We start from the raw sequence: 15,649 nt of genomic DNA, 5'->3' as shown, positions 1-15,649 counted from the left end.
TTAGTTCATTAGAATGAATGCCTGCTATATGGTAGATACTGTGATAGGCACAAAAATGAATAAGACACGGTCCCTATCATCAAGGAGCTTATAATCTGGAAAGGGGGGTGGTGACGACACATAAGAAACTAATTATAATGAAAGGCAGAGTGATACGCTCAATAAAGATTTGAACAATACGCTGTGGGAACCCAGGGGAAGGAGTAATTATTTCTGTCCAGAAGAATCTTGAAGAAGGTGGTGACAGTGGAGCTGAATCCTAGGTGATAAAAAAAAGCTTTCCATAACTAAGAGCTGGGAATGGGAACAGAGTTGAGAGAGGCATTTTAGGTGTGGAAGAGGAATAGGTGTGGAACAGTCCATTTTTCTTGGGTACAGCAATTAGTATGATGGCTGAGAGGTGTGAACATAAAGAACAATGAAGTGGGAGAGCCCTTTGAAATCATAAACATAAAAATAACTCTATTTTGTTTGATCATGAAATAAGCTGTAGGAAAAAGTTGAGGTTAATAAATAAAGGTAAGGTGGGGAAACAGTGATTCCATGTTTTACCTTTGTTAGATTTTCGTAATGGCACTTCATTTTGTTTGAAGAGCATTCGAGGCTGTTATACATATCCATAGTCAAATGCAAGAATAAAATGTGTATTTTGAAACTCATATACATGATTTGTCATTTTATGTTTTAGATTATACCTTTGTCCTTCCATGAGTTTGAATTGAATGGGGAGAAAAGCAGGAGAGCTCCTGGTATTAGGTATTTTGAAAAGTTTGAAAAGCAGTCTGAGAAGCTTTTATGAAGGGAATGGGGAAAAGCAAGGAATGCTATAAAAGAAATGTTTGTTACATATAGCAGAAAGAAATATAAATCTATAAATCTTGATAGACATTTCTACAGGTTATTGGTTGATTTAGTGTCCAGGGTTAGACAGGGTAAGTCAGAGAAGACTTAAATTGATGTTTTCTTTTTTTAAGCACTAAAGGTATTGCGCACTGTTCTGCAGGTGTAGAAGATGGCATAATTTGATCAAGTGAGGCAGGAGAAATGGCATGTACAAGGGCTTCCTTGGATATTGTTTTAGTGCCTGTTTGATATAAGCAATAGAATAGTTACTGTAGAGAAGCCATTGAGTGGATAAAGTTTGCTTTTCTTTGTTCTTGAATATTGTAGCTATAGAAATACCTTTTGTATTCGCCTCTGTTGAGAGAAATCAGTATTTAAAAGTGTCACCTTTTTTCTTTTCTTTTTTTTTGGGTAAATTCCTAAATGCATTTTAACCTAAAGTTTCAGGAAGAGTCTTTGGTGGATGACTCATTACTTCAAGATGATGATGAAGAAGAAGAGGACAATGAATCTCGTTCTTGGAGAAGATGATTTGACTGATCATTGATCTGCATATGCTAGAACTCTACCTGTGTTTCATTAGTATTATCTAATGTACTTTTACATATTTGTAAAAACAATTTTTTGGTAAAATGTGATGAAGATGGATTTCACAAATAGACAAAAGAGAAGAAAACTACCTTCTGATCCTGTATTTTGAAAGATTGATGTTTGCATTTTATTTCAGTAAACAATTGCTAAAGACATCACACTAGAAACATATGCAATGTTTTTATTACATACTTCTACTGAACATTACGGAATTCTTTGGGTTCTTTGTAATTTAAAGAATAGGTCTAAAAACTTACGACCAATACTTGTTACAACTTAGAGGATTTTGTTTTACTCCAAATAAGGAATGAATTTGCATTTAAAATCTTAATGAATGTTTTCAAAAATGAATAGATAACATAGTACTCTAACTAAAGTCTCCAAGTTATGTATTCATAATATTACATAGTAGTATGCTTAGGCTTTACTATGTATTAGCCTTTTGTTGGACTTGTGTATGTATTTTACCATATGGGTTTTAATGATAACGGTGTATGACTGCTTTGCATTTGAGTCCTTATGCATTCAGATGTTAAAAATAAAGTGGAATGGTCTCTTGAAAAGAAAAGAAAAAAAAAAGGCAATGACAAAAAAAAACCCCCACAAAGGCCAAGACAATGTTCCTTGATTTTAAAAAAGAAAAAAGAAAAGAAAAAAAAAATTAAAATAAATAGACCATTCCAGATGGTGATCTACCCTTCCCCCCAATTATCACAAAAGGAGCTATAATCACTAACTTATTAATAATGGTTACTGGTACCTTTACAATAATGTACAATCCAATGTTAAAAATTTATACCACTTCAGTTTGGTTTGATCCTATAAATTTTCAACAGATGTCTTAAAATTTAAAAGCAGGCTGATTAGTTTGGAACCAGACTTCAAGTAGAGCTAACATTTGGTGAATAAGAAAACATCACATTACATTTTGGATATATGAAAGAAAACTTGACCATTTGAAGATGTATGAATAAAGAAATGTACTATAGATACTACTTTAGGAAAACACTGTTTGGTAAGTGTTCCAGTCTGATATTTTAAGTGTGCATTTCCTATACTTGTATAAAAATCTTTGACATTTGCAACAGTATTGTGATTTTTAAGTGGATTTCTCTGGCAAATGAACGTGATCGTTGAAAGTTGATACAGCAGTTTCAGGAAATAAATGCATTCTTTGTAGAAAGAGGGGGTGGGAGATTACATATTTATCTTTCAAAATTCATCATTTCAGTTGCAAGTGTTTCTGCCCCTCCTGAGATTATAGTGATTATATTCAATGTCACATTAAAAAAATCACTTTCTTACCATACTGAGGTCCTCACAGTCACAAACTGTAATTCCAACACCATAATCCTCTGTCAGTGGGGTAACTAATGGATTCTGTTCCTCTTTTATTTTTTCCTCCCGCACTTAGGGTTAAAATTGTATATATGTTCTTGATGGTAATACTATCTCATAGGAATGTTTTGGCTTGCAATTGGTACATGTATTAATATTTAAAATTTCAAAATTGATTTCTTTTGTCAAAAGTGACTTTACTCAAAAACTTCTTTACTTAGATCTGTGATATATTTTTATGTAGTCTTTTGTATGTTGACTATGTGCTATTCTGATTCATTAGGTAAGTTTGTTTTCTTTTCTTTTTAGTAGTCGTGAAAGGTGCCAAATTGGCAGAGGCTCACGTTTCTTCTCTTTACACCAAACAGGTATTATAAAGAAAGAAAATCTTTCAAAGGCCAGTTAAATCTCCATGCTGATTTTTGGCTTTATAATTTTACTAGTAAATTTTAGCCTGATTTTTAAAAATTATTGTAAAATCCCCTTATAATGTAACTGAAATTACCTCCTCCTTATTTAAATCCATAAATAGCTTATCAGTTTCCCTAGTCTTAAATTCTCTAGTAACCTAAAATTAAAATGTTTTAAACCATGTCGCTTTGAATGAATCAGAAAACAAGTGTGTTTCTATTTTGTCCCAAAGAATGAGGATTAAATATTACAGACATTCCATTAGGTTCACAGTTACATTTTTATTATCATTAAGATGATTTTAACTATAAATATTAGTACTTGGTTGCTATTGGATTTTTGAAATTAATGAATATGCTTATGAATACTAGTACTCTGCATGTACTTCCATGTGTTCTGATTTAAAATTTAAGGTATCCCTTTGAAGTAGTTGCTAATTCCCATTTTACAGATAAGGAAACTTAGGCTAATAGAGATGGAGTGACTTGCCCAAAGTCACAGCTAGTGAGTGAAAGGACTAGATTTGAGTGCAGGCATTCTGATTTCGGTGCCAACTTTTTCTTTTTTTTTTAAACTCTACATTGCTACTCCTTCCTAATTATTGATTGAGCATGAGATTGTGTTTGCAGTAAATGTGGTAGTTCTTGCACAGAATTGGTAGACTTCTTGGTCATTAGCCAGTTCATACCTTTACCCTCCCTTCTAAACAGCACTTTGTTCATATCTCTGTTATAGTACTTATGTTGTAATATAATTTATCTGGTTTATATGTCTGTCTTCCCCACTAAATTACAAGCTCCTCTAGGAAGGGGACCATGTCTTATTCATCTTTTTATCTCTAGTGAATATCACAAAACCTGGCTCATAGTGGGCACTCAGATGTTTGTTGGATGAATTAATGAATGAATGCATATATAAATCTCCAATAATGGAGTGACAATTACATCCCTTGTTAATTCTTATCAATTTTTCAAAAATCTCTCCTAAAGGTCTTCTCCGTTGTTGAGACCATTTTGCTAAACAGTTGAACAGTTAGGTATTGCAATAGTGGGGTTACAAATACTAATGGAGGAATATACATGTAGTCTTAATGGAATTTCCACAGCAATTAAGTAAGAAATGAATAATTTGGAGTATTAAATGTTGCAGTCAGTTTCAGGAGTAAACTAGCCTTTGGTTTCTGTCGGTGTGTAAGAAAAGAAATGCCGAGAGCCACCAATCTAGTCCATCCCACTAATTTTTTTATAGCCAAAGATGACCTAGCATAGAGCTACCAGATAAGAGTTAAGAGATTTAGCTTTTGGTCCCAGCTCTGCAACTAACTCTCCGGCCTTAGACAAGTCTCTTAACTTATCCAGGGGTGTTTCCTTGTCTGTAAAATGAAAGGGGTTGGACTAGATGATCTTAAGGTCCCTTTCACACCTATAGTTTTCTTGGTAGTATATTTGATCTAAAACAGTTTAATATATCTGTACCAGTTCTCCCTACCTGTTGATGCCATTGTTGTTTCTGTTATCTTATCAATGGAAACAACTTAGATTTGGTTATGATAATCTGTATTAATATGTCTTGGTACAGTTTTGTATATAGTGTTCCCAGATGCTTTTCTGGCACAAAATTCATTTAACCTCTAAAGTATAGCTAAACTTCCCTGTTCACTAGACTTAGTAGACTGTATTCACTTTTCCTTTTGCTTCTAAACTCAAAAGTCTAAAAACTCTTTCCTGTTACAATGTGCTACCTAAAACTTGAAACACATTTTTAATTCTACAATTCTCCCAAGTTCTTTGCTTTAGTACAGATCTGGGCTGAGTTTGAAGTGAAAAAAGGATTCAGAACAATGTAGGTAGCTGCTACTTACAGGAAAAAAAAAGAGAGAAATTACATATTATTGGTTAAAAGATTGATTAGGATTACCTCAAGGGATGGTTGAGTTGTCATTTTACATATTTCACTCAATATTTTATGTCTACTTAAGCAGTGTTGTTTAAATGTTATTGAATAATTGTAAGATTTTAAAAATTAATTTTAGTATTTAATTGATGCCCAACCATTTAATGAAATCATGTTGCAGGAATGGGAGAGTATTCCATAGCTCTTGTTTTATTGTAATATGATCAAGTGTATCAACCAGTAGTTTACTATAAAGACAAAACTTCAGTGTTTTAGACTGATTGATTACCTGTAGAAAGTATGGTTGAGCTTAAATCTAGGAAATTTCCTGTGACTAGAACTGTTTTATGGGGACTGTATTTCCAATCTTACTTGGAACACTAATCATTGGCTCTAAGGGTTACATAAGAAAGCAAAACATTTGCTTGTTTGGTATGTTGAAATATCAATGGTTATTTTAGAGTGTTACACAAACTTTACCAATCTATATTTTCTTTTTTTCTTCCCCTTACACATAATGTGAACCAGTTGTAGAAAATTAGTTTTAGTCCTTCTAGAATTTGTAGAAATATTTATAAGCTTTTTTTCTTCCCTTACACAAAAATCTTTTAGTCTTTTAAAACAAAAATGTCCTGCATGAAATTCTAGTTAATTAAATTAGTTTACTTTTTGGTCTTTTCTCTCAGGGCTTTTATTATTCTAAAGCCCTATAAGTAAAAACACAAATTTAGGATTAAGTCATCAGTGAATGATGTTTGTAAGGCAGAGAGAAAATTTCCTTTTCCCAGATCTCAGGAACTACCTTGTTCTTGTTAACTTCTTGAACTGGCTAGTTACTCTAAGGTATGTATACAGGCTTTTAGAGGAGAGTAGCTTTTTTTCTCTCTTTCTCTCTCTGATCATGACAAGAGATTATCTTCCAAACTAGCTACCTAAAAGTTCTAAGAAAGAATGAAATCTTGGTGAAATGACTGCCATTCTCACTATTTTCTAATGAAAACATCATATTGGGTTAGTAGGAAAATTCTGAGTTTGGTAAATAACTTTCTTGCAGTTTACCAGTAATATGTATTCATTACGTAGTGTAATTGAAAGCACTTTTTTGTTTTACTTTTTTTTGGTATCAATTTATTATTGTTCCTAATTCCTCCCTCCCTATTGCTTTATTTCATCCATCCACTTAACTTCCCATCATCCAAAGTTAGTCTTCCTTTGTATACCAAGCACTGTCTCATTCTGATGTGTTCCTTTTTATTTTTGGTTGTTTAATCATTGTGCTTAGTACAGAATTTTATGTCCTATAGTGTAATTAAAGAATGAAATGGTTATCATACGGAGTTTAAGGAAATTAGATACACCTCACAATTACTTTGAAATCATTGGGAAATTTAAGAAAATTGTTTTTTTTTTTTATATACACTATCTTGGAATTTGTTCATGATTTCTTAAAGTTACTTTGCCTACCCACACTTCTTTAACAATTGACTATTTTGTCAGTTACTGCATTTCCTGAGCAGAAATTGTCAATCACAGCTGTGTTGTAGTGCTGTGATCTTTGTGGCTTAATGTTTTAAGGAAGCATGATGCAGAGAGGTTTTGTTAAGATCATTTAACCCAAAGCTGATTCTTTGTGAAATTTGTCTGCAACTTTATTTTGATTCCTTTCTCAAATAGATTTTTTTTTAAATGTTTAGAAAAGTTGGAGATCAATTTATGGTGTGATTCAGTTTTTAGATTTATTTAATATTTTCAAAGTTTTTTTTAATAGTCTTCTCTTTTTCCAGCAGAGAGAGATCATCATTGCCTGAATTTAGCTTTGTGACTACAACAGCAAGACCTGTTCCTGTCTGGAGACGACTGTTAGAATATCATCCTATCATTTTATGTTTGCTCTTTATCAATTTGAATAGATGTTTACATGTACTATAATTCGCCTTTTGTCTTTTTGCAGTTCTCTAATTGCTACATCTGAGTCCAGAAGTATGTCTGAGTGTGTGCTTTGTCTGACCTTGCTCTTATCTTAAACGTGTTCTCCCCTTACTTTATAGCCATTTATTTTTTAAACACTAAGAAGGAAAAAGACCTCTTGGCTTCCTAAAATGAGATAAGTTCAGTTGCAGCCAAGTTGAAAATTGTGTCTAGGAAATCTATAAAGCCATGATACTGTGTTCATTAGCATGAACAATTTAGAATGAAGAAAATGATTAAAAAGTTAAGCATGGGTCTGTTTTTAATTTTTCTGGGTTTTAGGATACATTTCTGGGGTTAGGATAGTCACTTAAAAAATTTTGAACAGATGCTAAAATACTTTTTTATACACTGTAATAACTTGCCTATTTCTTCTCCGTATACTTAACTGAAATTGTTGCCAAGGCCACTTACCCAAATAATTTTTCAAAAAAATTTCTTAGCTCTTCACAACCAACAAGGAGAATAATTTTCTTTCTTTTCAAGTAATACAGGATGATCTGTGGATTATAAATATTGAGAAATATCTATTAAATGTCTAATTTACGCATTTTTCCCATATTTTCCTCACTTGCAATCAAGACATCAAAGACCATCTTAAAAGCAAGGGGAAATTGTGTTGTGTGTCTAACATTGTTAAAGACTATAGTTTTCCTGTCTCAAAAGGTGTATGTTCATAATATTTATTTTTAAGCAGTATGGCTTAGAATTATTTATAAAGAGAGTGATTAAATCTGATTCTAAATATTCACCCCAAATACCCTTTTTGTAATGAGCATCATATAAAGAAGCTTTCAGAAAATTAATTTCTGAGTAGTCCTTCATAGATTCTCATGAGGCATTTGAGAAGTTTGGAAATATACTTTAATAGAAAAGTTCAAATTATACTTGATTTTATTCACCCTTGTTTTTTTAGTTTCTGTCAGCCATGCTCATATTTTCACATTTTTTTGCACAAAGTTGACTATTCTGCAAACACTTCTTTTTCTTGAGTGTGCAGTGCATTTGTCTTCATGAAAAATAAAAAGAATGAACACATCAATCATAATGTAAATTATTTTGATCCACATTAGTTGACAATAGCTTGGTTAATATTAGGCTTGTGTTTAAAGGAAAAGTACATATTTCGGAAGGTCTTCTAATATAATTATGACCCAGTAGCCTACAGGGCATTTTTAAAATTAGACTTTTGTTTTAGTTGATATTTGCAAACTAGCATATAGCCACAAGGAGTTCAAAGATACTTCCCAGAATTGTTCAGTATTTTTTTCTTTTCAAGGAAAGAAGATTCTCTTCCCCCGTGATAGTGATTTACTTGCTAGGTTAGAAACCCAAAGAACATAGTCTGAAGAGACCATACTTGTTAACAATTTTGATTGGTTCTTGGATGTGGACCACATACCAGCACCCTCAACTTTACTTTGTCATCTTTCTTTTTCTTTCCCTTGCTTTTAAATTAAAAACAAAATAAAGCAAAACAAAATTAAACATGCCATTGGGAATCAGAATTCGAGATGATTTGATTTCTCATTAAGATCATTGTGCTTTTTGAAAATTTCTGTGAGAGCCAATAGGTCAGTTATATATTTAAATTCCTATATGTTGATTAATTAAAGATAAGGATTTTCATCATTTCATTTTCCTGAGTAGGATTCTCATGGAGCTATATGTAGATAACTGTACAGAATCACTTTTGTGTAATTGAATGAAGTGGTTTACCTCTGCATGATTGCATTATGGAAGCCTTTTATATATCTTTATATTTTTCAATATACTTAGATTTTACACTATTAGCAGCTCTAGTCATGCTATATTTGTTTTTTTTAAATAGAGTTTATAAATATTTATGCTCAAAATACAGATCAACTGAATATTTTTGGTCTTGTTTACAAGATAAATAATACTTTAAAGTGATGCAGCCCAAGTGTCTTAGGAAAAAGTTATTGGTGCTAAAAAAAACCTTTCAATATCATTTTTGAACCTGTTATCTAGACTTCGCTAGGCTTTAACGTATGATCACTTGTTACTTATTCTAATCTAGCAGCATAATTATAAAAGTGGTCTGTGGTAAGTCAGGTAAAGAGCCCAGCCTGTTAGAAACACCCCGTAATTTAAAGATAATGGTACAGAATTACAGTATACTTATTTGTGCCCAGCTTCCAAAAAAGAAAATAGTTTTCTTCAGTTTGTCCTTAGCTCTTTTGATAAGAGGAGCTTTAATCTGGCTAGAATAAAAAAAAATGATAGATTCAGCATGGCTCAGTTTTCCTAAATTTCAGGTGGAAAACTTTTCTAGTCCTAAAATATGGTGTAATCCTGCTCTGCTTCAAATTCCCATCTGTCTTTAACTGAACAGGAGGCAGGGTAATTCTTACATATTAATAGAACATTTGATGAGTTGTAAAGGGATGTATTATTTACATTGTACAAGTTTTACGTTGATGTGTACATCTAGAAGACTTCATTCCAGCACCTTAGTGAATGTTCTTAAGATACAATTTTTAAGTATCAGCAAAGCATTCATAGATGTTTACTTTTGATTCTCAGAATCCTGAACCTGTTTTAGGTGTGATAATTCTTCAGAACATGTTATCTGGCACAAGATTTCCTTTAATAAGTGGTTTAGTTTTACTCAGTTTCTGTGGATTGTTGAACCTAAAAACACCAAAGGAGTCTTTTCTTGTCTGGAGACTGGATTGTTCCAGTTTTTAATACCTGTGCCCATAAGTATCCCATTTCACGAATGTGTTTTGGCATGGGGGAAAAATTCCCTGCTCTTTGAGTGGAGCGAAAGTAATTGGTTAAGCTGTAGCAGCTTTTTTTTTGTTTGTTTATTTTTCAAAGTGATAAAACTTGAACTGAAAAAGGTAAAACTTGAACTAGAAAACTACTCTTGTATGCTTAGAATGTTTATAGTATTATATGTTTATGTGGGGTTGTCAACATTTTTATTATTTATAGTTGAATTATGTTTTGTTTGTTAAATATCCATAATGTTTATTATTTTTATATTTTGAAAAATTTTTAAATAAAATAGTCTTACTAAAAACAGTTGTTAACTTTTTAAAATTGTCCTGCATCTTGCATCAGTTATATTAATACGGAATAGAAAGAAAAATTTGCAGCCCTCAGGCGTTGCACAGTTGAGAATTCTGAAAATATATATACACACAAGTGCCTCCAGGTTGCCTCTCTGCCCTCCATTCCCACTTTAAATTGTTCTAATTCACCTTTGGTACCAATGTGTTATTGGCCTAATGACTCCTTTTCTAACATATATACAAGTCCTCCATACCCTTCTTCTCCGTAATTCCTGCCTCTTTACTGCTAGTATTTATCTCGTTATTCTATTTGGGGGCCAGAAAGTTTCTCCTTACCATGAGTAATAAGGATAAAATACTATTGTGATGTCAAAGAAAGACTGCCGTATATTCTGAAGTGAAATTCGGTGTAAAGTGCTTATGCTGTCAACCTCCAAAGCCATTGAAAGTTTCCAGAACTTCCCTCTATAATTTTCAGTTTTCACCTCAGTGTTTGTTCTCCTGATTTGACCTGCTTTTTCAGCATTCAGCATGCTCATTTCATATTTAATTTCAATGATTGATAAATATTGCTGTATTTGTTTTTTTGTTTTCCTTGCAGATATACCTTCTATCATCTGTAACGTGGGTTAAATAAGCTTGGTAGTAACCTGTCTTCCACTTGTGACACTGCTTCTACAAGAAACACATTATCACCTCAAAGTGCATAAGTCTCGATAAAGTCTAGTTAAATCTGGTTATGAAATAGTAGAGGACTTTGGTTAATAATGTACTGGGTAAAATTATTTTTAAAACGTACTTCATATAGTATATACTTTACATATCCAGCCCCTGTGGAATATTTGCAGATTATTGAGCATATTGTCAACCTTCACTTAACCTGAAAAAATATTTCTGCATGAAGTATGAATGAATTCGGTCTTTAAGAAAAATTAAAAAAAAAATCACATGTAATAGCGTATTGTAGAAAAGCTAAAAATTAAAAAGGATGATAGCCAATTATTTATAAATGATCACGGAACATTTAAAAATGGGGTTATGTATACTGTTTTGTAGTCTTTTTTCATTTATGATAATAGGTTCATACCATTTTTTTAAAGCCCCTCCAGTTGTAGATGAATCATAATGTATTGAATCCTCATTTTGGGTGCGTAGGGCCTTCCTTTCCATTCTTTATTTTAATATAAATGATACTGTACCCTTGAATATCTTTGATTAGTCCTTCAAGATATATTCTCAAAACTCCTGGGTTAAAGTATACTTGTTTTTAAAACTCATGGTAACGTTTTCAGTTTGATCTTTTACAAAGCAGAGATTTTTAACATGTAGGTACTTTCATAATTTGGCTTTGGAGAACAGCATAAATTCAGTTTTTTGCACTTGTTAAAACTGAATTTCATATTTTAACAGGAACCAACCAAATTATGCTTGATAGAGTAGTTCAGCTCTGATGCAATAGTGACGCTATTAGTATTTTCCACAATATGTTGTTGCCAGGATTTTGTATACCATACCAGATTTTTTTATAGTCTCATAACTAGTTTGTATTGAAAGGACAGATAATCTTTACCTTTATTAAATAAATGGCAGAATCAGGACTGGAATTTCCATTTCTCAATATCACAAGCACTAGAAGAATACACAGAGACCACATAATTTATAGAAATGACAAACTCCCCGTATTTTTTTATGTCAACTCTCCAAACTGCTTTTCTTCAGGAAAACATGATTTGTTTTCCCCATGAAATTCATGAACATTTGTTTCTGAAACATAAAGCATGAAGTAGACTGAAAGAAATTATGTAGAAATGGGAAGATGATGGGTTCCATATATTTTCCTTCTATGTCCTAAGCAAAAAAAAAAAAAAAAAATCCATTTTCTTCTGGGAAGAATAAAATCCCTTGCAAACCATGGACATTTTCCTGAGCTATTTATGTAATGGTGATGTTTTATCTAATATTTATCTAATACACTATATTGTGTGACATTAATTACAATATTGGAGGGTTTGCAGTGTTGTGGTGGAGTTTTCTTGCCAGGCTTTGATTGACCTTTTTTAAACCTAGAAATGTGTTACTGAAGTATGTAAGAATGCACTTTGTGTTCAGTGCTGAGAATCATGATTCTGATTATCTAAAATGTAGTATGTAAGTGTATTTGTTTTGAGGATTTTGAATTTAGGAAATGGAGTTAATGAAAAGACTTCTGACTTCAGGGAGGATAGAGTACAAGTTTCACACAAAGCTTTTAAAATTTCCCACATTTTTGAAACATTTTTAATGTTAAAATGTTAACTTATTCCAAAGATCTCATTTAAATCAAAAATTTCAGGGACATTACCATGCTCTTTTTTTTTTTTAAATCTCTATGACTTAAGACTTCATGGTCATCACTTTTTATTAGAAGTTGATGTTAGGAAGAAATACTTAGAGATGTCGGCAATTTTGGAGTTAGAAATAGTCAAATTTGTACTAAGTTTAATGCAGTATTTAGTTTTTGTGTGATAAGTCTAGTAGGTAATATGCCAATTTCACATTTTATTTTTTTTTATCAAGTTAATATTCAGAGTTAACAGAAATTAAAGAATGATAGAAAAGAAGATCTCTGGCACTTAGCAATTGTCATGTCTGAATGAGGTAAGAATTTAAACATCAAACAGGTAACTCTTAAAATATTCTTTGAGTACTGATCTGATTGTTAGCCATGATAGCCCTCACATATGTCATATTTGTAATACTAAATGGATGAAAACTACATATACTGAAAACGAAATAGCATCCTAACCAATGATTGGTTAACCTAGAATAGGTTTTTAAATTTTGTTTTATCAAGATATCCAGTGAAAAAGAGGCGAGAATCCTCAAATTGGGAGTACTCACAAAAGAATAGGGCCTTCTAAGGTGCTGAAGATGGGGAGACTAGATTTAGTCTTGCATTTGTTAAAGTTCTAATTAAAAGAAAGCCTACGAGCAAGTAATGCATTTGTATTTTTGGTTTTTTCCCCCAACTGATAAGCTTTATTGAGCATCATATATATATAAAATGTATTAAAAATACACATCCAGGGTACCTGAGTGGCTCAGTCAGTTAGGGTCTGACTCTTGATCTCAGCTCAGGTCTTGCTCTCAGGGTTGTGAGTTCAAGCCCTGTGTTGGGCTCTACGCTGGGTATAGAGCTTACTTAAAAAGTTAAAAACATGCATCCAAGAATACATTTATACAGGGTCCCTCTTATGTTCCTCATGGGGAAGCACTCTATAGGGATGATGACAGAAACCTGAATGAGTTCCAAGGTACTCCCCCCCCCCAAAAAAAGACCCACCCTTTTTATCTGCCACAAGAGCACCTCAGCACAACTTACATTACCACATAAAGTATAAGCCACACCATTCAGACCTAATGCCCAACCAAGTTTAATTTCCTAAGATTTTCACTGTGCTATATACTTCTGTAACCTACCTGTGACTGCTCTTGCCCAGATGGACCTGGGAATTTTCCAAAAGGTGAACACTTAGGGCCTTCCTCTGTGCAACTCTAGCTATGGTTTACTGCGAATCATAAACATAGAGGAATGATTTTTTTTCCATATACTAACATCAAACATTTGGGAGACTGAAATTTAAAATGCAATGCTAGTTACAACCATGAAAAAAAAAATGATACACCTAAATGTAAATCTAACCATGCACAGGACTTGAATGCTAAAAATTACAAAATGCCAATAATCAAGACCTAAATAAATAGAGAGCGGGAGTTCATGGATTGGAAAACCCACCATCATAAATGTGTTCATTCTCCAAATTCATACACAGGTTTAATACCAAAATCCCAGTAAGTTTTTTTATAGATAAGATTATCCTAAAATTTATATGGAAAGGCAAAAGAATCAGAACACAACAGTTTTAAAAAAGATGAGTGAAAGGAATCAGTCTATCCAGTTTCAAAACTTAAAGCTATAGTAATTAAGACTGTGTTTAAAATGGAGGGATCTTCATAGGAAGGATAAACACATGGATCAATGGAACAGAATAGAGATCTCATAAAGATGCACACAAATAAGCCCAACTGATTTTTGATAGGGTACAAAACCAGTTGAATGTAGGAAATAAAATTTTCAAATGATCCTGGAACAATTGACATCCGTTGGCAAAAACAAACACCCCTCTCCCTGACCTAAGACACCTCATTCAACAATTAACTCAAAATGGATCAAGGATTTAAACGTAAAACTACAAAACTTGTAAGAAAAAGAGAAATCTGTGGAATCTAGGGCTAGGCAAAAGTTCTTAGACTTGGCACCAAAAGTATGATCCATACAGCATGATAAATTGGATTTCATCAAAATTTAAAACTTGCTCTGTGAAAGAATCTGTTACAAGGATAATAACTACAAAGTGGGAGAAATTTGCAAATGACATCTAGTATGTGTCAGCACTGGTATCTAGAATATATAATTCTTAAAAGCTTAATAAAAAGCAAACAATCCAACTAGTACATGGACAAAAGACATTTCACCAAAGATAACATTCAGGTGGCAGATAAACACATGAAAAGATATTCAACATCCTCTGCCATTAGGGAAGTGGAAATTAAAACCGCTATAAGATGTCCTTACATACTACCAGAATGGCCAAAGAAAAAGTGACAAAACCAAATACTGGCAAGGATGCACAGAAACTGGATCACTCGTTGAGGCACCTGGGTGGCTCAGTAACTTAAGTGTCCACTCTTGTTTTCGGCTCAAGTCGTGATCTCAGGGTCCTGAGATCAAGCCCTGCACAGGGCTCAGCGCTGGGCGTGCAGCCTCCTTAAGATTGTCTCCCTCTGCTTTTGCCCCCCTTCCCTCTCTAAAAAAATTTTAAAAAGAAACGGAATCACTCAGATAGCTGGTGGGAATATTAAATTGTATAGTCAGTCTGGGAAACTGGCAATTTCTTAAATAGCTAAACCAACTATCATATCAACCAGTAATTATACTCCTGGGCATTTAACTTATTTTCACACAAATACCTGTATATAAATGTTCACAATAACAAACCACTGGAAGTAATCTACATGTCTTCCAACAGGTGAATGATTAATCTGATGCATTCATTCCGTGAAATATTACTCAGCATTAAAGACAAAAGAACAAAAACCACATTATTGATAATGTGCCACACCTTGGATGAATTTCCAGAGACTATGCTGAGTGGAAAAAAAAACAAAAAAAACCACGCCAATCCCAAAAGGCTACTTACTGTGTGATTCCATTTATATAACATTCTTGAAATGACAAAATTATAAAGATGGGGAACAGATTACTAGTTGCGAGGTGTTATGGAGGTGGTGGGTGTGAATGTAAAAGGACAGTATGAGAGATCTTAAGGTAATGGAAATATTCTGTCTTGACTATCAGTAGGTGGTTGTTAAATTGTACTATAGTGTTTGCAAGATACTACCATTGGAGGAAACTTGGTAAAAGATACACAAGTTCTTTACTTCTTATAACTGCATGTGAACTTAAGTTTTATCTCAAAAAGCTTAATTTGAGAAAAAAGTAAAGGGAGAGTAACATCTAGTTC

The 15,649-nt window shown here is 32.8% G+C and overlaps 1 protein-coding gene across 20 annotated transcripts in view; it reads left to right on the top strand.

Moving 5' to 3' along the window:
- RBM26 (RNA binding motif protein 26) overlaps positions 1 to 15,301 on the top strand; it is a 90,637-nt gene extending 75,336 nt beyond the window's left edge. For 7 of the 20 annotated variants that reach the window (XR_014143840.1, XR_014143836.1, XR_014143838.1 and 4 more), the window contains 2 exons: positions 1,285 to 3,140; positions 6,861 to 15,301. Coding sequence is in view for 8 of the 20 variants with exons in the window: in XM_081815087.1 (XP_081671213.1) it covers positions 689 to 799 (111 nt within the window). In the remaining 12 variants the exon portion in view is untranslated. The other 13 variants (XM_081815087.1, XM_081815092.1, XM_081815091.1 and 10 more) reach the window with 9 other exon arrangements.
- The last annotated feature ends 348 nt before the right edge of the window (positions 15,302 to 15,649 follow it).

Source organism: Leptonychotes weddellii, chromosome 3 (genome assembly GCF_054177405.1).
Source record: "Leptonychotes weddellii isolate Sample4059 chromosome 3, ASM5417740v2, whole genome shotgun sequence".
NCBI classification, from domain to species: Eukaryota; Metazoa; Chordata; class Mammalia; order Carnivora; family Phocidae; genus Leptonychotes; species Leptonychotes weddellii.
Note: the sequence above shows the minus strand (reverse complement) of the source record. Positions and strands in the feature narration are given on the sequence as shown.